The sequence below is a fragment of the Solea senegalensis genome, linkage group LG4 (genome assembly GCF_019176455.1).
Source record: "Solea senegalensis isolate Sse05_10M linkage group LG4, IFAPA_SoseM_1, whole genome shotgun sequence".
Lineage (NCBI taxonomy): Eukaryota > Metazoa > Chordata > Actinopteri > Pleuronectiformes > Soleidae > Solea > Solea senegalensis.
The window spans coordinates 23,056,642-23,079,677 of NC_058024.1; the positions used below are offsets into that span (position 1 = coordinate 23,056,642).

Here is a 23,036-nt window from a genome sequence, read left to right on the forward strand (position 1 = left end):
AATGTTGAGTGTTTTAGGCGTTTGTAATTTTAAACAGATTTAACAGCCATTTTTTGCACTTTGCTTTGTTTTTGCTGACTAACTTTAAAGTTTTAATATAACTTAGTTACAAACGGATAATTTAATTTAATCTATCTATCTATCTACTTATCTATTAATATTTTTGGGGCAATTTAAGGCACGCAGAGCAACTTTGTACACATTTACAAACAGAAGATGGCTTTTATTTGTAAGAATAAAAAAATATAAATATGAGAATCAGATATAAAAATATAAAGTAATTGTATTTACATAGGTTGCAATGGGAAGTAAATGGAGACAATATGAAAGCAGTGGTTAAATCACTGCAATTACCAGTCAGAATGGAAATAGAATAGAAAAATGTAATTGTGTAAAAATAATTTACATAAGATGCAGAGCTGAAGTATTGAGGTAGATCTGAGGTTTGGACTCTATTAACTACTTTATTATTGATTAATGTGTTTCCTGATGAATAAACCTTCAGTAAAATCTCTTTACTTCCTACAATTTGTAATTGAATTAAATAGCTAATTATTGTTTTAATCGATTGGATAATTGATAAGATTTATGAAGGATTTATGAAGGAACTTTATTCTCAATGAAACAGGTGCGGTTAGGCAGCTTTAGCCCCGCCTCCTTTGGTTGCCATATTTGGCCAACTTCCCCATTCCAAAGGGCGGAGGGGCGGGGCGATGACGCCACCTGTTTCTGAATGGGCTCGTGCTCACTCAGCCGGTAGAGTGAAGTATTCGGAGAGGTGCAGTGAGCGAGTGAGTGAGCGCGTGAGTGGGTGAGAGCGTGAGTGTCGCAGACGGAGACTAAGGAGACGGAGCAGTGGGATATTAAACCTCCACCTTTGAGACAACTGTGGCAACATGGAGCTCCGTCGGCTCGGCTCCATCCTCTTTTTATTCTTAAACCAAGTGTTTTTCAGCCTCCAGTCCAAAGAGCGTGAGTACACTTTTTCCTTTTCTTTCTTATTTTAAACACGCAGTGAGAGGAGGAGCTTGTATAACTTCACCGCACCTCATGAGTCAGGAAATGCCTGCTTTAACTTTTACTGCTCATGACATTCTTCCACTTTTTTTTTTGTCTAAAAAGTCCTCATGTGTACAACGTTTTTGGTTCCTTTATTCCTCCTAAAACTGTATAAAGTGTGTGTTGTTAGTAGTCAAATTTGAAATTAATTATGTTTAAACAAATTAATTGTCCAAGACAATTAAAAAGACATAAAGTACAAATACAAAACTAACAGTTAAGTTTTATTTGTTTATTCTAACATAAACTAATTTTTTAATATATATGTATATATATATATATATACGCAACAAAATAGTAATACAGTAATAACATGCCTTTAAATAAACAAATGAATAACCATTACATGTTTGAGATGAAGAACTTTTCTTTCTTTCTTTCTTTCTTTCCCTCTCTATCTTAACTCTAACAGTCAAAGACACTAAAAGTGGAAGTCTTCAATTACAGGCAATAACATTCCACTTAACAATCGTAATACAACTATTTAAATGCACTCGTTGTTGCCCTTCGTTTGTGTATCTGTGTGCGTGTGTGAATCTAAAATGCCTTCCTGAAAGGGCAGTTCAAAAGTGGGGAGCGCAACTGAGAAGTGGGATCATTTCGTTAAGTCAAGAGCTGTAAGCTGGGTGTTCATAAAACCATCATAAGCCACAACAAAAAAAACCATCATATAAATCACACATTCTTTAACCCTTTTAATCTCCTTTTTATGAAAATGAACTTCCCGGCCTTTGGTCACCAGACACCTGTTAGATGTCTGAACATGTCCTGACTTTTCTTCTTTTTTTTTCGTGGTATGGATTCATGTATTTCTCTTGTCATGGCAATTAAACTGCCCACGCCTTTCTCATACACTGTTGGTGGCGTGTGTGCTCGACCTGGAGGACACGGTCATTGAAGTCCTGAATCTCAGCGACATGCTCGATTATACTGTGAAAGCATGGCATGTGCCCCCCATAAAACATTTGGCCCCCTGACAGCAAGGCAAAGGATTTGAGCACGGCGTCAACATAACACTTTCATCTAATGATTTAACTACAGCGGTGATAATAATGTGCAGTGACATATTAGAATTTTGCTAAAACTGTGCCGTGTGTGTGTTTCTGTTCACCTCTGCAGAAGTGCTGCTGGATATGAGAGCTTCAGGATCAGAGTTGGGCTGGTTGACGTTGCCATACGAGAACGGGGTGAGTATTTATACCTCAACGGACATTTTTAAGACTTCAGGTTCAAGACTCCAAGCTGTCCTTCTCTGCAACACGACAAACGGCTAAATTGGCAGCATATGAGGATTTTTAAATGCTGCTCAGTGACAATAACAGACCGTTTCCGCTCATTCGGTGCACTTAAAAAAAGCTCTCTCTGGTAGTGATGGAATGAGTGGCAGCTCGATGAGGTTTGGCTGGGCTCCGTCAGTCTCATGTTAACGCTACCCTTTCATAAAGAAGCTATGAATGTCGTTAAAATGTCATGGATCAACCAAACCGATCTGAATTTATAGCGCCAGAGTGCATTTTTACACAATCGTCGTTGTCATTCCAAACGCAGAGCCATAAAACAAAACTTTTTAAGATGATTTCCTCTCTGAACTTTAGAGACTATCGGTGGCGGAGTGGTGTGTGTGCAGTGGGAGGACATGAGTTAAAAGGAAAAAGGAGAATGGTCCCTATGTGGAGAACCATCCCTCTATCTATAGTTCAGTGGCTTTCCGTCTAAAAAAAGGAACAGGACATGGCCACTTCCACCGTGCGGGACACATTTCTTGTGCAACATTTTCTTGGAGATCTGAAGCCGATACAGGATTTCCCGTTGTCTTTCAAACTGGGCTTTGTTCAGATTCCGGCTTTCTCACACTTTTTTAATTCCTCCTCGCGATGATTATTTGCAAAAATGTGGTCTTCAGTGGGCCTCAGTGAACATGGAGATAGAGATAACGGGAATTAACCCAATTACATGTGCTTTTCTTTTCCATAAAAAAAGTTACATTTAAGCACTGATTTAGTCCCTGAAATATACACGACTACTAACACATGAGGTGTTAGGTTTTAATGTTAAATGGCGCCTTTTAATCTTTCTGCCTGCCATTGCTTCCCTCTTTTAAAATGCCTTAATTCGACTCAGATGCCCCGGCAGTGGAAAAAGTTAAATTAACTTGTCGTAAATAAAGGTTAGCTGGTGTTTTACAGTAGCATTTGTTGGGTTTACATGTGTCTTACTCACACATGCACCCTAGTGTGTCAATGGAAAACCACACACGTCGTGAGCGCAGCACATGTCCGGGCCAGTAACCTTAATATGTGGGAAAAGAAGGGAAAAAAAAGCTGCGGCTCACTTCTGTGCTTTATGAGCTTCTTGCTCACCATGAAAGACGCGATGTCTCATCAATGAAACTGGTTCTTCTTGGGAAGGAACAAAGGCTCTGAAGCCTGTACTTATTTCATTTAAAAATGCCTCGTCTCCTTTCATTATTGTAGTTTGTTCACAGTGACTTATGCGCCCTGAAACTGATCCCTCTCCTCTCTTGTCTTTGTCTTTCCTACAGTGGGAGATTGTACAGACAGTGGTGAACGGCTCACTTTTCTACACCTACACCGTTTGTAGCATAGATTCGACCGAACAGGAAAATTGGTTGCGTACGACATTCATTCAGCGGCACACGGGGTCGCCGCGCGTCTCCGTGGAGCTCAAGTTTGTCGTGCGAGACTGCAACACGTTCGACGGCGCCTCCGTCGCCTGCAAAGAAACCTTCAACCTCTTCATCTCAGAGGCCGACGATGACGTGGGCACCAACTTCCGCAAAGGGCAGTTCCGCAAAGTGGCCACCATCGCGCCCGACGAGGTCACGCGGGGCCGCGTGACAAAGGTCAACGTGGAAACAAGGACCGTGGGGCCTCTGTCCAGGAAGGGCTTCTACCTGGCGTTCCAGGACATGGGCGCTTGTGTGGCGCTGCTTTCAGTAAGAGTTTATTACAAGAAGTGCCCGGCCACGGTGCAGAGCTTGGCGGCCTTCCCGGAGACGGTGGCAGATGCCCTCAGGGAGGTGGAGGGAGTGTGCGTGGAGAATGCCATCAGTCAGGCCACCCCGCGCATTTACTGCACGGCGGAGGGTGAATGGGTGGTTCCTGTGGGTCAGTGCCAGTGTCTCTCAGGCTATGAAACCACTGGAGACTCCTGCCAAGGTAAGCACTGCCAGAAATATGCCATTCACTCAACTGAGACGTGTTTGTGTTGCCGTGTGTGTGTGTGTGTGTGTGTCGCAGCAAACTAAACAATTTCAACCAGTGTGTGAGAAATGAATGCATCGGAATGTTAATTGTGTTTGGTTTGTTTGGGAGGCCTGCTAGAAGAAGAAGAAAAAACACACTCCTTATCTGTTTTGAAACGGGTCAGGTACAGCAGGACTGAGCATGGGAAAAAAAAAGGAAGGACTGGCCAAGGTGTTTAAACCTGTTTGTTTTGTTTTTGATTTAGAGGTAACCACAAACCGTATTGCTTCATGTGATACGGGATATATTTATAAAAAGCCTCCCCACCAGTGCCTCATCATCTCTTCACCTGTTTGCCAAGTGCACATTCTTTCCACTGTCTTTTTGTCAGGACTCAGGAATGGGGCTGGGCTGAGACACGGGTTTTATGGATAGGCCGATAATTAGAGATGATAATGTACAGTATGAGTCCCAAACCTGGACTTTGACTCTGTTCTGTGAAAAAATCTCAGCGATGTTCATACGCAATACAGGGTTTAATAAGAATTTAAACACAGACAGATGTGGTGGATACTATTGTCACACAAAAGTTGAAGATACAATTGCTCATTTGGAGGCTTCCAGTGTTGAAGTTTACACTAACTTTACTCAATAAATTAGATTTTCTTTTGGTTGTTGGCTACTCTGGACAGGGGTTTTTAACAAATCCAACTAAAAAGACATGAAAATTGTCGGGAATACACAAGACTGAGTTGAGCTTTAGTGCTTCCATCCTCACACATGAGTGAGTGACACCCTGAATTGGGTGAAGTATGCAAAAAATGTGTAGTATGTAGAGTCCTGAAGAAAACCTGTGAAAACTTATCCACGGTCAATTTACAAAACTAAACACAACAACAAAATAATAGATGTGTACATCAGACGCTATGGCCGTCGTGTTCATACTATACTGTATGCGCTCCTGCTGTTTGTGTTGTTGGCAATGTGTTGGCATTCTGGGGTGTGGTGTGTGTCGAACTGTCTGGAGGAAACGTGGGAGGAGAGAGAGAGAGAGAAGAGGAAGGAGGGAGGAAGGACACAGTTTGCCGAGGGGATTTCTGAAAGGAATTCTTTCGCCCTGGCGTCAACCTTTATCACTGATTGAGTAAAAGGAAGGGCCGTGTGAATGTGACAGAATGACTACCTGAGTGGCGTCTTCTACCTCCAAGTATTTGTTTTGTGTCCGTTGCCAGGGGCAACCGAAACCACAGATTACAGGGAAGAGGCCCGGCACACCTCTCGGAGGTTAGTGAGTCAGGCTGCGGTTTATGACTCCCGATGGTCCAAGTCACCTTGACTGGCTGAGTTGGTCCTCTTGGTATTTGCCGCTGTGGATGAGAAGATTACAGGAATTGTGACTAAAGTCGTTGAGAACATTTATCAACAGCTATTTCCTTAATTGGTTGTCTCACCTTTTTAAATGTTAGCGATTTCTTCTTTTTGGTTCCAGTCAATCTAAATAAAACAGCTTTTTTTTCCACCTTTTTCTTGATCGCCTACATACAGTATCTTTAAATAGATAAGTGCTGTGTTTGAAGGAGTGAAAACAATCGTGAGGAAGTCGAGGCAGAGGAATGTTTCAGGCTTTTAAGCTCATGACAAATGGCGGAATAAAAGCCCAACTCTTCAGAGGAGGATGGGAAATATTTGACTGTGATTCCAAACTCTGGGAGGAATGACCTCATTATTAGGATGCAGGAAGTGTGTTTTATTACAAAAGTAAAACACAATAGTGAGGCTTCTCCTGTGAAGGCCACTTCTTTTTTGATGATGAGTGTAGAAAGTGAGTCCTCAGAGGCTCGTGGCCTGCGAGCAGATTCCACAGGAGAGCCCAACTGTTGTGGGAACAGGAAGTAAAGTGAGATGAGGAGGAATGCTGACTGACACAAATAAGCAGGTTGTCCTTGGATGGAGTCACAGGGTGGGGAATGAGTCGACAGTTGGCGCATGAGGCTGGTTACTTTCATGGCTGCTTAGTTAGGTGTGGAGTGTAATTTAGTCAAGAGGATTAGTGGAGCAACGGGACAGCTGTTATCCAATGACATGCCCCGCTTTGCCTCCCCTTTGCTCTTTCATCCGGTTGTTAACACACGCAACGAGCTGCCTAATCCGTGTTCCCACTCATTAGAACAATGGGCCGACACAAAGAGCAAAAAACAGATTCAATTAACAGATGCACCGGTGCGGAACACAAGTCCTTTTCACATGTGTGTGTGTGTCAAAGAATGCGGGGACAATCATAAGCGTCAACAAGTGAATTCACAAACACTTAAGACTTGAAGATTAACAAAATTCCCAACCAGGTATAATATTTATTCTTTTTAAAAATAGTTGTAATGTGACAGTGTTTGTTTTTATGCCTTGCACACCTGCTGCCATGTGCGAGCAGCATAATGAGGGATACAACATATTTATGGCACCACTCTGTCCAATCTCTGAGACAATGGATGAATAGGGCTGCAGTTTCTTTGCTACGTGACAGAGGTCCTGCTGCTCCAGCTCAAGATGAAATGGGCTGGCCCCCTTTTCTTATGCGAAAAGACCTCAGCTACACCCCCACTGTCGCCAAGTGACTCCCCCGGGAGAACTTCTGTTGGAGTTCCAGACCTTTACCCCCATCCCCCCATCCATCTATTCATTGCCATCCCTCCTACTCAGACTCAAACCTGCTGCTGCTCAGAGTGCAAAGGTCCTTCTGCCTTGGTGGCGAAAGTAACGCGACCACGTCTTCGATCCAGGGTTCACTCGACCCTTTTCCCGTGGCCACCAGCACGGGAGCCACATGAAAGGCCTGCTCCCTAGGGAGACAACAAAATGAAAGCAGAGACACAAGATCATTCATAGGATCCACTTGTTTAAAAAAGTTTTCTTCACTCAGAAACACAGGGAAATTCCTACGTGTCTCCATCAGCTTTTACTCCCGCCTGATTATGTTCAACCTTCCATTCTGTAATTTGCAACTGGGGTCGGGGGGGTGTTAGAGGAAGGAAGGAAGAATGGGAGGAAACGTCAGTCTCAAAGTGACTTGCAGCTCTTGCATCCTGGTTTCTGTCCAGTCTGCACATTCATTAACCTCTCACGCCCTGGAAGGCTGTTCATCTGCACACTGAAATGTCCCAACACTCCGCCAGAGTTGCCGTTTCCTTTGGCGAAAACACAAATATTATCTGTCGGGGAATAAGAGCCGAGTGTGAGTTCACCACCGGGGGGAAAGGCAGATCAGATCACCTGACGGATTGAATGCGCGGCGTTCATCCGGTTGACACTAGCAATGTGACCTGAGATTAGGCCTCCGAGCAAAAAAAAAAAAAAGAAAAGAAAGAAGAGGCAAGTGCAGGCAGATCGTCAGGGAAATCCCTTCTCATTCCTCTGGATACAAAGACTCTGTGATTATAGGTTAGTCACAACAAAAGCTTCCTGTTGGGTGTAAAGAGCTGGTATTACAGAGACAGCTTCATTGTTTGCATTATGATCGGTCATTCCTTCCTGTGTTTGTATGTTCCACAGTTATTCACATACATGTCATGCTTAAACTAACACACACACCTTCTTTTTTCCCCTTGCACACAGCATGCAAGCCAGGCTACTTCAAGCCATCTATATCGAGCGAGTTGTGTCAGCTTTGCCCCGACAATACCGAGCCCTCCGCGGCCGCCGCCTCTGAATGTCAATGTAAGGAGGGTTTCTTCCGCTCCCCGTCAGACCCGCCAACATCTCCCTGCTCTGGTAACGACCCAACTCGCTGACTTATCACTTGAAAAGGTCAACTTTTACTCTCGGTCTGGAGGAACAAGCTAACTGTCCTTTCATCCACTTCCCTCCCCAAGCTCCACCCGGCGCCCCTCGTGAGCTGACCTCCACCACCCTGTCAGGAGACGGCAGGCTGCAGCTGTTCTGGAGCCCACCGCTGGTGACCGGGGGCCGCAGTGACCTCACCTACAGCGTGGTATGCGAGCACTGCGGCGGAGCCTCGTGCGTCCCCTGTGGCGAGAAGATTCACTTCGAGCCCGGCCCTGCAGACCTGCAGGACACGACGGTCGTCGCCACCGACCTCGACTCTCACCTGAACTACACGTTCACCGTGGAGGCTCACAGCGGCGTGTCACAGTACAGCACTGAGAGGCGCACAGCAGCCATCACCACTGCTCTGGATTATACAGGTGAGGGTTTTTTTTCTTCTTCCTGTCTCTTTTTACTTTGATCACTCTCATTATGATTACACCATGTATTGCAACAAAAGGAAATACTGCTTCCTGGATTGGCCAAGCAGCATTCTAAGCCACACGGGGAGCACCGTGCAGGAAACTCCCTTACAGGAGCGAGCCCAAGCAAGACACTGAAAAACTATTTTAAACTTTTGAGCCTGGGGTAGTGGCAGCAAAGCTTTGCCGGCAGCAGTGTGAGGCAGCATGGGTGAAGCAATGGAGTGAGTGAGGAGGTGGAGTGCTATTTAAATGGACCACCTTGGTGTGAGAATGACTGTGATTCAAGTGTGACTTATAGATTACAGCTGTGGTGTATGACGCAAGGATTTTTTTTTGTCTTTATTTAACAGTAGTAATAGTTTTTTTTAATTTAAGCCTTTAAAACCTAAGCCTCAACATGTCCGTCTGGACTTTTGTTTTGCTTATTTTAATCATAAAAAAGGCCAGAAATGATTAAGTGCTTTTGCCCATTTTCCCAGAATAACTTTCAATATCTATTTTTTTGAATTACAAATTAACTGCATGTTAAAGTAGTGTATTAACAATTATTATTAGTGTATTAACAATTTAAAATGAAGAAAAACAAAACGTTTTATTAAAAAAAAACAAAAAAACATCAGATTTTGCGTGTTCTTATTAAATTCGTATTAAATTTAAATTAAAATGATTTCATGTATTATTTGTTTCAATGTCAATAAGTCAGATACAGAACTCTATAGAGTTTGTTATCCAACAATGTGACCTGCTGAATCCCACAGGCTTTCATTTCCAAAAGACAGTGATTAGTCCCTAACCGTTATTTTGCTTTTCTGCCTCTCGCCGACTGTTAGATCCCCCCAAGGTGACGTTGATCCATCTGGATGATCGCAGCCCCACCAGTCTGTCTCTGTCCTGGTCCCTGTCTCGCAGACCTCCGGCCCACATCAATCACCGCTACGAGCTCATGTACCGCAAAAAAGTAAGACAGATGGTCTTTGTGCTCCTTTGTTGAAAGACACTTTCAAGAAGATATTTCTGCTCACGTTATAAACCGTACTAATCCACCCACTGTCTGTTTCCTCCCCACAGGACGGTGACGGCGAGCGCGACGTGACCACCTTCACGGTCCTGATTTTGGAGAAAAGCTCGGTCCAGATCAACGACCTCACGCCAAACACTACATATCTGTTCAGGGTTCAGGCACTGAGTGCTGAAGGCAACCCCGGCAGCTACAGCGCGGAGTACGAGTTCCACACTTCACCACTAGGTACGACACGAACATGTGCACAAAGCCTCCTGTCCCCCGCGTAAACTTTTATTTCACATACTTACTTCAGTAATTGTGTCTGTGGTTTTGTGCAGCCGAGTCTCAGATCCAGAGCAACTCCACCATGGTGATGGCAGCTGTCGTCGGGGTAGCCGTCATCCTGCTTGTCGCGGTGGCCGTCCTGCTACTCCGTAAACGGTGGGTATCCACATTGGACGACTGTGTCATTCAGATAAATGTTATCTACAAACCATGCAGACTGTGTTATTACGCGCCACAGGCTGGAGTTAATTACCCGTACACAGAGCTGACATCTTTGAGGGGTTTATGAGTAATAGCCTATGCTGTTATTGAATACAGCTTTGGTCTCTTTTAGCTGGGACGAACATGCAATTACTACAAATCCAGTCTACATCCTGTTTAGTGATTGTGTTGTTTCCCTCTCAGGAGACTGAGCTTGCACATCAGGAGAGGACCAGAGGATCCGTACTTTTCAACAGGTAAGAAAACAACACAGCAATGATTACTCAGCGTTATATACTGGTGTTATTCCGTCTAATATTTGGGCCATTATTCGCTCCCTAGATCAGCTGAAGCCTCTGAAGACCTACGTCGACCCGCACATGTACGAGGACCCGAACATTGCCATCCAAAAGTTCGTCACGGAAATTGACCAGAATTCTATCAGCAAACAAAAAGTCATCGGTGTCGGTAAGTGACTCGACACCATTTACCTTCCGGCGTGTGAAATCGCGGCGGGATCGACTGTTTCTGACGTTCCACCGATGTGCGTGTGCTCATCAGGAGAGTTTGGGGAAGTGTTCCGCGGCGCGATGAAGACTCCGGGGCGAGGAGAGGTGGCCGTTGCGATCAAGACGCTGAAGCTGGGCTACTCGGAGAAACAGAGGCAAGACTTCTTGAGCGAGGCCAGCATCATGGGGCAATTCTCACACCCGAACATCATTCGCCTGGAGGGAGTTGTCACAAAATGTGAGTCAAGACATGAGTCAAACGGTGTGATTCACACACGTACCAATGTTTGCTTTTCACTAAACCTTTTTTTACCGTTTCCTTTTCCAGTCAAGCACGTGATGATAGTGACTGAATACATGGAGAACGGCGCTCTAGACACATATCTGAAGGTAGGTTCTCGAAGATGGAAGCAATAAATTACAAATATTTGGGTTTAAGGTACAAGGGAAACGGTTTTAATCAGTGGATGCATTTTGTTTGTTCTCTTTAGGACCGTGATGGAGAGATTCCTTCGTACCAGCTGGTAGGAATGCTGCGGGGGATCGCTGCTGGGATGAAATATCTCTCTGACATGAGCTACGTCCACCGTGACCTGGCAGCGAGGAATGTTCTGGTCAACTGCAACCTGGAGTGTAAAGTGTCGGATTTTGGTCTATCGCGCGTGCTGGAGGATGACGCCGAGGGCACCTACACGACCAGAGTGAGTCTCAGTTCGCAGCAACAGAGAAGAAACCTTGTGTTTTTGTTCTCTCCAGTAACCAAGCTCGGCTTGTTTATGATATTTTTTACTCTCGAGTGTCCGCCAGTCTTTCGGCACCTTGTGTTTTCATTCCACTCACGGCTTGTTAATTTGTCTCCCCTGTCAGGGAGGTAAAATCCCCATCCGCTGGACTGCCCCCGAGGCCATCGCATACAGGAAATTCACATCAGCCAGCGACGTGTGGAGCTTTGGCATCGTCATGTGGGAGGTCATGGCATTTGGAGAGCGGCCCTACTGGGACATGAGCAACCATGAGGTACTGCTATTTACGTTTCATCTGCCGCGACCTCTTTCCACCTCTTGTGCTTGAGTTGAGGGATTGTTTTGGACTGTGTAGATCAAGCGTCATTGTATATCACCACTGAGGTGGTGGTGATTGAAACGTGCCCGTTTCCCACCACCCTCTTTAAATTTACCGTCAACATCAACATGCAAATGCAGCATATTTTTGCACAGTCGCCTCTTCAACCGTAAACAAACATACGTTAAATCCTGTGTCTTCCTCAGGTCATGAAGGCCATCAACGAGGGCTTCAGGCTCCCCGCTCCGATGGACTGTCCGTCCACCACCTACCAGCTCATGCTCCAGTGTTGGCTGCACGATCGCTCCAAGCGGCCTCGCTTCACAGACATCGTCAACATTCTGGACAAACTGCTCCAAAGCCCAGAGTCTTTGAAAACCATTGCTGACTTTGATCCACGGTATGAATGCTGCTCTTGTCACTACAAATTAAAACTGACTATAGAGCAACCACATGTGTTTCAGAGAACCAGCAGGGGAAACACACTCGTCGCCATATCAAATCTTGTTTATTTAATCTGAATGGGGTTTTATATTTGAGACTATTGTTGACTTGTTGGTCGCCTGCCAACTGTTCCTGACCAATAATTACTCCTGAACACGGCCCCTTCTTTGAAAAGCACTTGCTTTAACACTTATTACTGCTCTCACTACTGCTGCTGCTGCTACTTGTGCTGTGATTGTAGATCAAATGCTGTAGAAACAGTCTCTCTTGGCTATCTGTCAAAAACAGATTAGATATAAATATGCCGCCAGACGAGATGCTGTTCAAAGACATTTTACATGTTTATGTACACAGCTTATCGCTCCCTAAACAAACCAACCATCCATCCATCCATCTTCTACCGCTTTATCCTCCACATGAGGGTCCCGGGGGGAGCTGTGCCAATCTCAGCTGACACGGGGCGACAGGTCATCACAGGGACACATGGATAGAAACAAACAACCACCCACTCTCACAATCTCAGCTATGGTCACTTTAGAGTGTCCAATTTACCTAATCCCCATATTGCATGTTTGGGACGAAAGCGGAGAACCCGGCGAAAACCCACGCACACGCGGGGAGAACATGCAAACTACACTAAACTAAACAAATAACAATAATAATATTAATAATAAAAGTGTTCCTTTTGCATTTGTTCATTAACCAGAGGAGTGTTCGTCTCAGTAAATGAGATGTTCGGTAGAATGATTATATGATCTGCAGTAAAACAGGATTTCTCCTGTCCAAACATCACATGCTCTTAGTGTAAATAAAGTAGCCCGTAAATGATAATGAGTAATCCTATGTGTACATTATTTCCACGCAGCGTGTCCATCCGCCTGCCGAGCACCAGCGGCTGTGACAGCACCATGTTCCGGTCGGTGCCCGAATGGCTGGAGTCCATCAAAATGGGCCAGTACAACGAGAGCTTCACTCGCGCCGGGATCACGAGCATGGAGCAGGTGCTGGCGCTGAGGCCCGAGTAAGTGCACACATGACTGGGGTGCAACTGTGCTATGCCGCACCAATGCATCTGGCACCGCTCCACATTTTTATATCAACACAGAGAACGTATTGAGTTTGTGCTGCAGCAATAATCCACTCCGCCTTTGGCCAGAACATTCCTCTCAGTCTTTACTCTCATAACTTCTAGTGCAACGTTCACAGCCTCACATCCATCTCTTATTCAGGCAATTAAAACTATAGACTGACCATTTTAAGCCACACCATTGAACTATTACATCAATTACTTTTACAGCTTAGCGTTTTATGAGTTACTCCGTAATCCTCATAGTCAATTTGTCTGTTCTTTTCAGAGACGTCAGGAACATTGGTGTGCGACTGCCTGGTCACATGAAGAGGATCGCCTACAGCATTCTGGGCCTGAAAGATGAGACCAGCTCACTCAGCGTGTTTGCAGTGTGATAAATGAAACAAAGAAAAACATTCCTCCGAATTAAAATGCACTGACTGACGACGCCATTTCACTCCTGGAGACTGGAGGACTGAAGTGGGCCAAAGCTACGCTGCAGGGCTTTTATTTTGTCAGTGGCACAGTGTGGCACGACTGAAGAGGAGAGGACACTTCAAGCCACTCAGAATGGACTGAGATTAAAAAAAATAAATACAACACTTATGTACTTTATGATAAGAGTCGAGAAATAAATTATCTTTATGTAAAAATAATTATGAGATGTAGTGAGGCGTCGCGAGAGTGCTTGGCTCTGTATTTACGGAATGACTGAAATAATGAAGGCTCTTAATGATTAAGAGCTCGTTTCTTCCAAGCACTCACTACATCTGGATCATTTATTCAGTTTGTTTTGCTTCTCTTTTGTCAAACAATGATGAGACTTTTTTTTTTTTAATTTTGTATAACTTTTCCACTCAGGGCAAAAGATCACACATTCTTCGTGTTAATCTCTGTATCACATGATGCATTTCCTCAAATCATTTTGTCTGTTTACTCCATGTCTTAATACTTAAAAAAAAAAAAAAGTCAATTTTTATTTAATATTTATTTTATATTTATGATATTTGTTACATGAGAGATAACTGTAATCTGGCGCATGTTTGCCAGGTGATGTATTTTTGTGTCTGAATAAAGTCAGAGTTGCCTGTGACTGGATCACTCTCTTACACTCAGCAGTCGTCGGCTTGTATTTGTTTATTCATGTTCCAACTTCTCCACTTCAAAGACACACGGATTAGTGATTGTTTGAGTAAATGGTTGTTTGTGTCTCTCTGTGATGGGGCTCTTCAACAAATCACAAAAGCTGCAAATTAGGATTACACCTTGTGCAGCATTTCTTACACAGGGTCAGGATTATTCACTGACAGTAAAATATTGTAAAAATGTTATTATGAGCAAAGTAAATCCTTCATTTCTCATCCTCAACTAAGAATACATCCTTATAACTCGTCACATTTAAATTCTGTAACACGGTGACTGTTGAACTTCAAACTATTATTGTAAATCAAGTGACAATCACAACAATCTGGTAGAAAAATATCAATTAGACATCGTCTACCCGTGTGTATCTCGTGCTTCTGGAGGATGAGTGGCATTAATAATAAATGGAAGGATGGAACCACAGTCAACAGAGGATGAATCATACTAACTTAGGCGTTCCCTTCCTTAACGTTGTTATTATTCAAATTATTAAATTGTCATCTCAAACTTCAGTTTCTCCAATACTGAAGAAAACATCTTTACAACTAAAAAGCACCCAAAGAGCATAAACGTCTGGCAATCTCTATAATAAAATGCACTGAGTATATATATATACACATAAATATGTAAAGAAAAAAATTATATGTATATATATATATATATATATATATATATATATATATATATATATATATATATATATATATATATATATATATATATAAAAATATAAAGGAAAAAATTATATGTAATATGTATATGTATGTAATTTTTTCCTTTGGCCATTACCTATATACCCAGAATACTGTCTGTCATCAAAATCATTTTCATTCCCATGCTTCTACAGAAACAACCTCCTGGGCCACAGGTGTCAAACTGGGGTCACATCCGGCCCGTCGTGCAATTGTATTTGCCCCCGCGAGATAAAATGTTATGTCTTTCCTGCTTTATTTCCACTGACTCACTGATTAGTAGCACACTTATCAAGTTACCTTGCCAGTAAAATACATAAACAAATAAAATGTGGAATTTGAAAACACAGAGCTGGAACCAGGGAGGGGGTTATATGAGTAATCCTGTGCATTTGGCTCTGTCTCTTTTAGCGTTATACCTCTAGTAAGATTTATTGAGTACAGCAAATTGTTGGCTAAGATACATGTGACTACATGCCTGTATGTGCCGAGATACAGCAGAGGAAATCAGGCAAGACAAAGGGAAATGGACAATGGAAAATCATTTGGTTTTTTTTACTTTTTTTGTTATTTGACCTCGTCTGGCCCTCGACTTGGTCAGTTTTTAATTTCGACCCTGGTCTATCATTAAGTTTTTACAGCCACGTCCAAGGTGAAAGTAACTTGCACTGTAACTGTGGTAAACTCTGCCGATCACATTCAAATCGTGCAGTACTGACGTCAGTAGATTTGGTAAACACACACCTGTAAATACCTAAATGGACGTCTTTGTTCACCCAGTTAACTCGCAACAATACACTTCAACTTCTCAATATAAACAAATGTGACAACGTTACGTTGGCATCATTGTCACATGAGATCACACACAGCTCCACAAAACTCTCTCTGCCTTTCTCAGTAAGATCTTGTGTCGCCCGGTGACATTCTCCTGCTGCACACAGGAAGGGATGTTTTTTTTTTTTTTTATGTCAACACAGACGGAGGCAACAGAAACATTGCACTTATTTAGTGGTCTACTGGTATACTACTGGTATACTCGTGCGTCAGGGTCCTGTATCCCCCTTCGTTAATGGGTGGCCGTACAAGGCTGGACGCAGGGATTAGGACGCATTCCTACCTAAGAAGAAGAAAACAACGATGCTACAGCTCCCTCAGTCGGGTCTGATCGTATTGCTTTACGGAGCATGCAAATAATGTTAAATCGTAATAACAAGTTACAAGTTGCAAGTTACGCATTGCAGCTTCTTCTGACACTATCTCAACACAAACTATCTAACCCTGTGACACATACAGTGGGCTACATCAGTCTGATCACCTTTCACCCTTGTTATGCTAATCAGTAAGTGGATTCACCATGACAACGAGAGTCTGAAATCAGTGTCGACGTTTCTGAACTCTCAGCAGTTCAGCCTGGCAAACCTTGTTATGGCGACGTCTGTCATCCAGAGGGACTTCAGTGACTCTGACAAGGCAGAGCAAAATTCCACACCTACACTCGACTGTGCTCTATCATACCACTGCCACTCAGACATACAGTATTAACCCCACCACCACCACCACCACCTCTACAAGACCTTGACTGGAAATCAACAGACACCGTAAAGACACTTTACTCCTGACACACCCTTAAAGAAGGCCTGCACATCGTATCATATATGGTTCTAAATCCTTTACTTGTGGATGATCCCTCTTTTAAAAAGAAATTACACTTGATATTCCAATTCCGTCACACCCTTTCTAACACAGAGACAAAAAGACTGGAAGCCAACGGGTGTGGCTACAAATGTTGGACCCCTTGACAACAATGAACAACAGCAAATATCATCGATCCATGTCACCTCAGGGAGTCGGTCACATCCACACCCACGCCCCGTGGCACCCACCAGCTCCTGGTAGCCTATAAAAGGCTCATATGGTGTACAGTGACATTTCTATCAGAGACAAAAGAACAATTCATTAGATTAGAATGACCTCTCTTAGTTTGTAGGTCCAGCCGGTAAAGGACAGGTCACTCCCTCTGCCCGCATGGAGAAAGGTTCAGGATGGACTCCTCAGCAGAGCACTGGAGAACACAAATTCACAGGTCAGTCGAAAAATAGAAAACCTGTTGATTTGAGTTCTTTGTTAAATTTACGAGCCATAAATGACGTCTTACAGGACATTCACATCCCACGGGGAAGATCCAGGTCGTTGGGGACGCAGTTCAGTTCACAGTGGATGTGAGCGAATTTTCGCCAGAGGACGTTATCATCACATCCTCAAACAACCTGCTGGAGGTCCACGCTGAGAGGGTGAGCCATAGTGGGGGGCCTGGACTTAAAAGTATAAGTAAAGCAAAGTTTTGGAACTGCAGAAGAGCACGTACAGGGAAGGGGTTTCTTCTTAACATAACTGAGTGAAATATATGTCATAGTATCGTAATTATGGGCATAACTGTATACAACAGCTATATAACACTGTTCACAAGAACTCAAATGTCTTCAAGAGTCTTTGAAAGTCAGGATGTGAGAGGAAAATCTGATCAGACTGTTCCCCAAACTGAAATCTATGATTTGGAGCAACTCTTGCCTTTGCAGCAAGACTAGTTTGAAAGCTAATCCAAGAACAATCTGCCTCCTGTGAAGTTTTCTGGCTGGAATATAGAAATGTGAATAAAAGTGAATACAAGTCTGAAATATTAGGTAAAACTACACTCAATCTATGGCCTGTTTTACAAATATTATCTCTGTCTTTCAGTTCTGTTTGTAAGATGCAAAATGTCCCCACACCTCATCATTCATTCATTCATTTTCTACCGCTTCATCCTCCACATGAGGGTCATGGGTCGCTGGAGCTAATCCAAGCTGACAAAGGGCAAATTCACACTCACATCTGTGGTCAGTTTAGTGTCCAATAACCTCTGGATGTTTTTTGGACTGTGGGAGGAGACTGGAGAACTCAGAGGCCCCATTCGTACCAGGTCGTGAACCCAGAGGTATTTGCTGCAAGGCAACAGTGCAAGCCATTACTCCGCCATGTGGCAGTCCACTCCCCTCCTGATTTGATTTCTCAAATATTTATTATAATAATAGTAATAATAATAATAATAATAATAATAATAATGATGATAATAATAATAATAATAATAATATCTCTTCCAAGCAGCTGGGAAAAGATGGCACAGTCACAAATACATTTTCACACCGGTGCACACTGCCATCAGATGTGGACCCCGTATCTGTGACCATGTCCATGGAGAGCAATGGGATCCTGACAGTCAGAGCTCACAGGGTTTGTTCTCTCTTAGAGTTTAAAGTCACTAAATAACAATCACATTTGTGTTGTTTTTCCAAATGTTTTATTCTTGTTCTGTTCTGTTCTGTCACTCTAGATGTCATCTCTGCTCTGAATCACTCGGGTCTCAGTAGCCGCACTACAGCGCCCACTAGTGCCGAGGCCGAAGAACAATGAAGCATTCACTGACTATGGGAAACATGACCAACACCATCTAGTCCTAACATTGAAAATACCCAAATTAAAACAGTTTACAACTAGTTGTTAGGTGCAAGTATTATTTGTGTGGCATTTACAAAGCAACAGGTTGCAAATAAAAAAGTCAAATCAAATAAGTTTACGTTATGCCTACTTTTTTTGTAGGTGTTCAGTGCTGTTTTAGTGGCAGTGACAATAGACCACACTACACTGCTTATTCTGCTGCTACACACGTTTGTCCCTGTGTAGGACCATAGCAAAGGTGGAAAGTAATTAGTGACCTTTGACCCATTTGGACCCATATTGCATATTTGATTTTGTCAGCACTTTAATTTGTAAAGGTTTGCCTTTAATTAAAAACAATTAATGTGAGATTAGTGTCCCCTTGTCCTTTTTGCATGACAAAAGAACCACAACCTTATTAAAAAAGTAACTCAATAACCTTTACCATTTTACTTTAGGAGTACATTGTTAGACCAGTACTTTTACTTTAATAAAATAGTGTTACTTTAACTTGAGTAGATATTTAGTACTTCAACCTCTGGACCACAGCTTTGAAATCACTGGCATTCGTATGATGTGATTTCAACTAACTGTACAGTTTATTATTTACCATTTTTAATTATTTAGCGCGTTTAACGTGTTTACCAAAACGTACGTTACCTACTTAGATAAGAAATTACGAAAACGTCACGTTAGACTTTTAAAATGCAGCAGGTTGAGTACCAGATACAATCGGCGTAAATACAAACCTTTCTTTTGCACCTGAAGGCAACACGACGAACGAACGGAAGTGACGTTATGGTCGTCAAGGGACGTTTTGGTTTACGGAAGTGATTGAGCTGTTGGTAGTTTGTTAAAGAGCGAATTACTGAACGCATTTAAAACCATTTCAACGACTAAGTGAATGTTTTTTGGTAACATTGCTTTGACTTGCATCCATTACGCCGATAAAGAAGTCGAATGTGTCGATATTTTTTCCGGAAGAGCATGACACACATATGATGCTAACTCGGTTAGCTTCATAAACATCAACAACACGAACAACATGGCAGATGTTCGTCCTCCCGCTCCAGGATCGGTGCTAGTAAGTGACTGGCATCGATGTAAGGAGAGCAAAGAGTTTTTCAACAAGATTCTCCACAAGAAAATGCGCAAAAACTTCGGTATGTTAAAAATTCAAGTGCTGTAACTGAATACAAGTCTGAGCTGAATATTTTTGCTTTCATGCTAATTTTTCCACTACATTTCAATGGTAAATGTTTATAGTCAACTGCAGTTATCTGACAGCTGCATCACAAATGATGAGTTTACCAACAAAACATTTGAAAAGCGTATCAATAAATATGTTTTGTTAATGATTTAACAATTTTAAAGTACATACAAGTAGAGCTGAGGATCGGCTTATGGTTTGTACTGTATCTGTACTGGTGAGTATTTTGTTCATATTTATTGTCTTAGCTGATAGAAAAAGTCCCTTCACATTTAGATCAGTATCTTCTCACTTTTATAGAACAGAAGAGATCTTTTTGTCATTGTTATGTTAAAACAATGAAAAACATATACGAAGCATATAAAAACCAAACGTATCAGTGGGGAAAAAATAGTTGTCTATTTGACTATCGTCCAATCATACATGATTCAACCTGAATGAAGATTGAATAGACCCAAGAAATTCAATTATAGTGAAAAGACACTGCATAGATCTAAGTGTGTGGAGGAAATTTTCCCAATCAATTTTAACTAATTTATATACCCAGCATCTTAGCAAAGCACAAGCCAGGCCTACCTTTTTTTAGTCTTAATATTTAATGGTCCTGCCTTCTTAAATGTGTGTGGTTACTGCTTTACTTTTTAATTATTCTGATAAAACATGATTACGAAACTATTATATGAATGTGTTGTCAGTTGAGAAAATCAACAGATCAGTCCATGTAATAAATGATCATTAATTGTATTTTTTTTTTTTTTGCAATGCTGTTTACACTTAAGTAAGACATTTTCATACACTGTGGTCTTACTTATAACAAATTACAGAATCTGAGTATGTGCTCCACTCTTGGTGTATACTCACGAGCAACATAGGAAATGAGTCTTGCCCAGCAGGGACACATCGGCATGTAGACTAGCAGAGCCAGGAATCGAACTCTTGGCCTTCCATCTACCACAGAGTCACCATCACCCCTCTGGCCACATCATGATTATGCAACAGATTTTCAGAGTAGTTAGTTATCCTTCAAGATATCAGTCAAAAAACATGGCTGGAAGACATTTACACTATCACCATCAGAATATTTGTCTACATTTAGGTGTCATATGTTATCTTATGAGGCTCTAAAAATATTGTTTGACATTTTAAAAGGTACAATTACACACAATTACACCTTTCATGCCTCTATAATACTTAAGTTGGGACAACCACCATTATCTACAAATGCTATCAAACAAATATGCCTAATGGTAAATACTCAAAATGCATATAGTCTTAAATGTGGTATAACATTTTAAACACTTCAAAGTAAAGAGACTATTCTGTTACACAGAAACTCATGCTGGAGGACAGACTTTCATTTGGTTTAACAACTTTCTTGGCAGCGTATGAAAAACATGGATGTACAATTGAATATCTGCTGGGGGGGGGTTTGTTTACAGGCCTGTTGGAGTCTCCAGTGATGCCTCCACAAGTGGCTGTGGACACAGTTCACTATAAGATTTTTATCTCTGGCAAAAGTGGAGTTGGGAAAACTGCACTTGCTGCTCGTCTCGCTGGTCTGAGTATTCCTAACTTGCACTATGAAACAACAGGTAGGTCCCGGTTTCCCACTGAGGTCGACAGAAACAGTTTACTCGTGTTAGTCAGTTTGACCTATATTTTTCTTTTGCTTTTTTCAAATGTTATCCCACAAATCTTTTCTGTTTCTGCAGGGATTGAAACATCAGTGGTGTATTGGCCAGTGAAGCTGAAAGACAGCGGCAGAGTGCTTTTCTTCCGTCTACAGCTGTGGGACTGTGGAGAGAACGCCTTACGTAGATTCGACCATTTGCTTCCCGTATGTATAAAACACACGATTATTATGACTCCTGCACTGAATGTGTGAGCAACAGAAAAGGCACAATTATGCACTTTGTATAATTATTGAACAAATAGCCAATCTGCTAATCACTCTGCCTTGTCTCCCAGTCTTGTAAGGAGCAGGTGGACGCCGTCCTTTTCCTGTTTTCCTTCACTGACAGGACATCCTTTGACGATCTGTCCAATCAAATCGCCAAGTGGATGGTTCCACCTGTGAGTCCAGTGGTCAAACTGGTGGTTGGCACCAAGTATCCTCTTATGAATTTGTATGCTGGGTTTCTTCATCTTTTCTTTGTCAGTTATGAAGATACAGTCGTCTTTTAGTTTTGTATTTTGCCCCTTTAAACTCGAAGCATTTTAACATTTATGTAGTTATTGACAAACTACTGCATTTGGCATGTGAAATGGGTTACAACAGACTTTTAAAGAACAAAATTCACAATATAAACTTTGACAAAAGCAAATGTGATTATTTTTACCGCCATGTAACATTTTCAGTAAACCAGATTGATGAATGATTTTAAACTTATTTTAAGCATGTTTTATTTTATTTATTATGTAAAAGCTGGAAAAAACAAAAATACTCATCTGTGGGTCCTGACCCAGTGTCTAGGAATGATTAACCTCTTTGTGACTTTATCATCGTTAGGATTTGGGCAGTTAGTTTAATATAAATTTAGTTTAAAGCTATAATTTCCTTAATGCTTTATTCAGATTTGATCTCTTCATGCACTGTGACGTGGCAGAGAGAGACGTGAAGCTCTTCCAGGAGAGGTGGAGGTTACCGCTGCTGCGCGTGGGAGGGGAGGTCGGCGACGGCCTGGGTGACATAGCTCCTGTCCTCAACTGTCTGGCAGAGCAGCTGTGGCATCAGGATTGCGTCACAGCGGGATCTGCAGGCATCCACACACAGGAGACGGAGACTCTTCTCTGAATACTTAAGAGTTAAAAAAAAAGAAAAGAACTCAATGTACAAACACCTCGGTGTCTGCCTTTGAGGAACTGCTTTAGCAGCGGGTCTGAGAAACTTACTTTACACTGGTTTTACCAAGGGATTTAGTGGAGTCATGGTTTAAAAAAAAAAAGATGTGTTTCAAGGCCGTTTTAAGGTCAGGATCAGGGTTCATTTGTGACTTCTCCATCCCTAATCACCAGTTTTGGGTCTTCTGACCAGGGCATGATGAGTATCTCACAGCAGTAAAAAGTGAAGGGCCTTTAAAGTAATGGCTCAAACACTGTAGAACTGTCTCATTTTTTTGCCTTTGCATGTCTTTTAGGGTCCTCAGTTTCTGAGTTCTGCATACATTTACAATGTTTTGTGCTAATCTTTGTGATTTGTGTCCGTGTATTTAATACCCATGTGTTTGTGAATCACTGAATTCATTTTTCCCCCTCTATAGCTGCTATAGAATATTTTACTTTATCTGAAAATGCATTTGCTCAGTCAAAACAGATGAACTTTTCTGTAAATGCCCAATTAGCCATTTATCATGACATGGATTGAGGCATGTGCTGTATAAGTTTGGCTTGATCAGATCATTTTATTTTTCCGTAATTTATAAAAACAAGGCAGGT

The 23,036-nt window shown here is 42.2% G+C and overlaps 3 protein-coding genes across 4 annotated transcripts; all 3 read left to right on the forward strand.

The window, feature by feature from the left end:
- Positions 1-780: 780 nt before the first annotated feature.
- On the forward strand, positions 781-14,197 carry epha2a (eph receptor A2 a). Of its 2 annotated transcripts, XM_044024625.1 has the most exons (17): positions 781-972; positions 2,179-2,246; positions 3,602-4,238; positions 7,875-8,030; positions 8,132-8,464; positions 9,340-9,467; positions 9,578-9,755; positions 9,851-9,953; positions 10,203-10,255; positions 10,341-10,466; positions 10,560-10,745; positions 10,836-10,897; positions 10,999-11,208; positions 11,375-11,524; positions 11,776-11,969; positions 12,879-13,034; positions 13,369-14,197. In XM_044024625.1, the coding sequence occupies exons 1-17, from the start codon at positions 897-899 to the stop codon at positions 13,475-13,477; spliced, it is 2,925 nt and encodes a 974-aa protein (XP_043880560.1). In that variant the 5' UTR covers positions 781-896; the 3' UTR covers positions 13,478-14,197. The 2 variants fall into 2 exon arrangements, with proteins under 2 accessions (XP_043880560.1, XP_043880559.1); XM_044024624.1 differs by having other exon boundaries at positions 10,560-10,897.
- A 2,672-nt stretch (positions 14,198-16,869) lies between these two features.
- LOC122768735 (heat shock protein beta-7-like) lies at positions 16,870-18,680 on the forward strand. Its single transcript, XM_044024932.1, has 4 exons — positions 16,870-17,000; positions 17,075-17,208; positions 18,062-18,187; positions 18,288-18,680. The coding sequence occupies exons 1-4, from the start codon at positions 16,943-16,945 to the stop codon at positions 18,303-18,305; spliced, it is 336 nt and encodes a 111-aa protein (XP_043880867.1). The 5' UTR covers positions 16,870-16,942; the 3' UTR covers positions 18,306-18,680.
- Positions 18,681-19,191: 511 nt separating this feature from the next.
- cplane2 (ciliogenesis and planar polarity effector 2) lies at positions 19,192-22,548 on the forward strand. The gene is made up of 5 exons (XM_044024926.1): positions 19,192-19,554; positions 21,041-21,193; positions 21,314-21,438; positions 21,570-21,709; positions 22,176-22,548. Exons 1-5 carry the CDS (start codon positions 19,437-19,439, stop codon positions 22,393-22,395), a joined length of 756 nt encoding a protein of 251 aa, XP_043880861.1. The 5' UTR covers positions 19,192-19,436; the 3' UTR covers positions 22,396-22,548.
- Positions 22,549-23,036: the final 488 nt, after the last annotated feature.

What these genes read in the sequence shown, in the direction of transcription:
- epha2a (XM_044024624.1), top strand. Translation starts at nt 897, where the DNA reads ATGGAGCTCCGTCGGCTCGGCTCCATCCTCTTTTTATTCTTAAACCAA. An exon ending in AGCTCATGTACCGCAAAAAA is followed by an intron (nt 9,468 to 9,577) that starts GTAAGACAGATG and finishes TCCTCCCCACAG; the next exon opens with GACGGTGACGGCGAGCGCGA. An exon ending in CTCTAGACACATATCTGAAG is followed by an intron (nt 10,898 to 10,998) that starts GTAGGTTCTCGA and finishes TGTTCTCTTTAG; the next exon opens with GACCGTGATGGAGAGATTCC.
- LOC122768735 (XM_044024932.1), top strand. Translation starts at nt 16,943, where the DNA reads ATGGAGAAAGGTTCAGGATGGACTCCTCAGCAGAGCACTGGAGAACAC. An exon ending in TGGAGAACACAAATTCACAG is followed by an intron (nt 17,001 to 17,074) that starts GTCAGTCGAAAA and finishes GACGTCTTACAG; the next exon opens with GACATTCACATCCCACGGGG. An exon ending in TGGAGGTCCACGCTGAGAGG is followed by an intron (nt 17,209 to 18,061) that starts GTGAGCCATAGT and finishes TCTTCCAAGCAG; the next exon opens with CTGGGAAAAGATGGCACAGT.
- cplane2 (XM_044024926.1), top strand. Translation starts at nt 19,437, where the DNA reads ATGGCAGATGTTCGTCCTCCCGCTCCAGGATCGGTGCTAGTAAGTGAC. An exon ending in GAAAATGCGCAAAAACTTCG is followed by an intron (nt 19,555 to 21,040) that starts GTATGTTAAAAA and finishes GTTTGTTTACAG; the next exon opens with GCCTGTTGGAGTCTCCAGTG. An exon ending in GATTCGACCATTTGCTTCCC is followed by an intron (nt 21,439 to 21,569) that starts GTATGTATAAAA and finishes CTTGTCTCCCAG; the next exon opens with TCTTGTAAGGAGCAGGTGGA.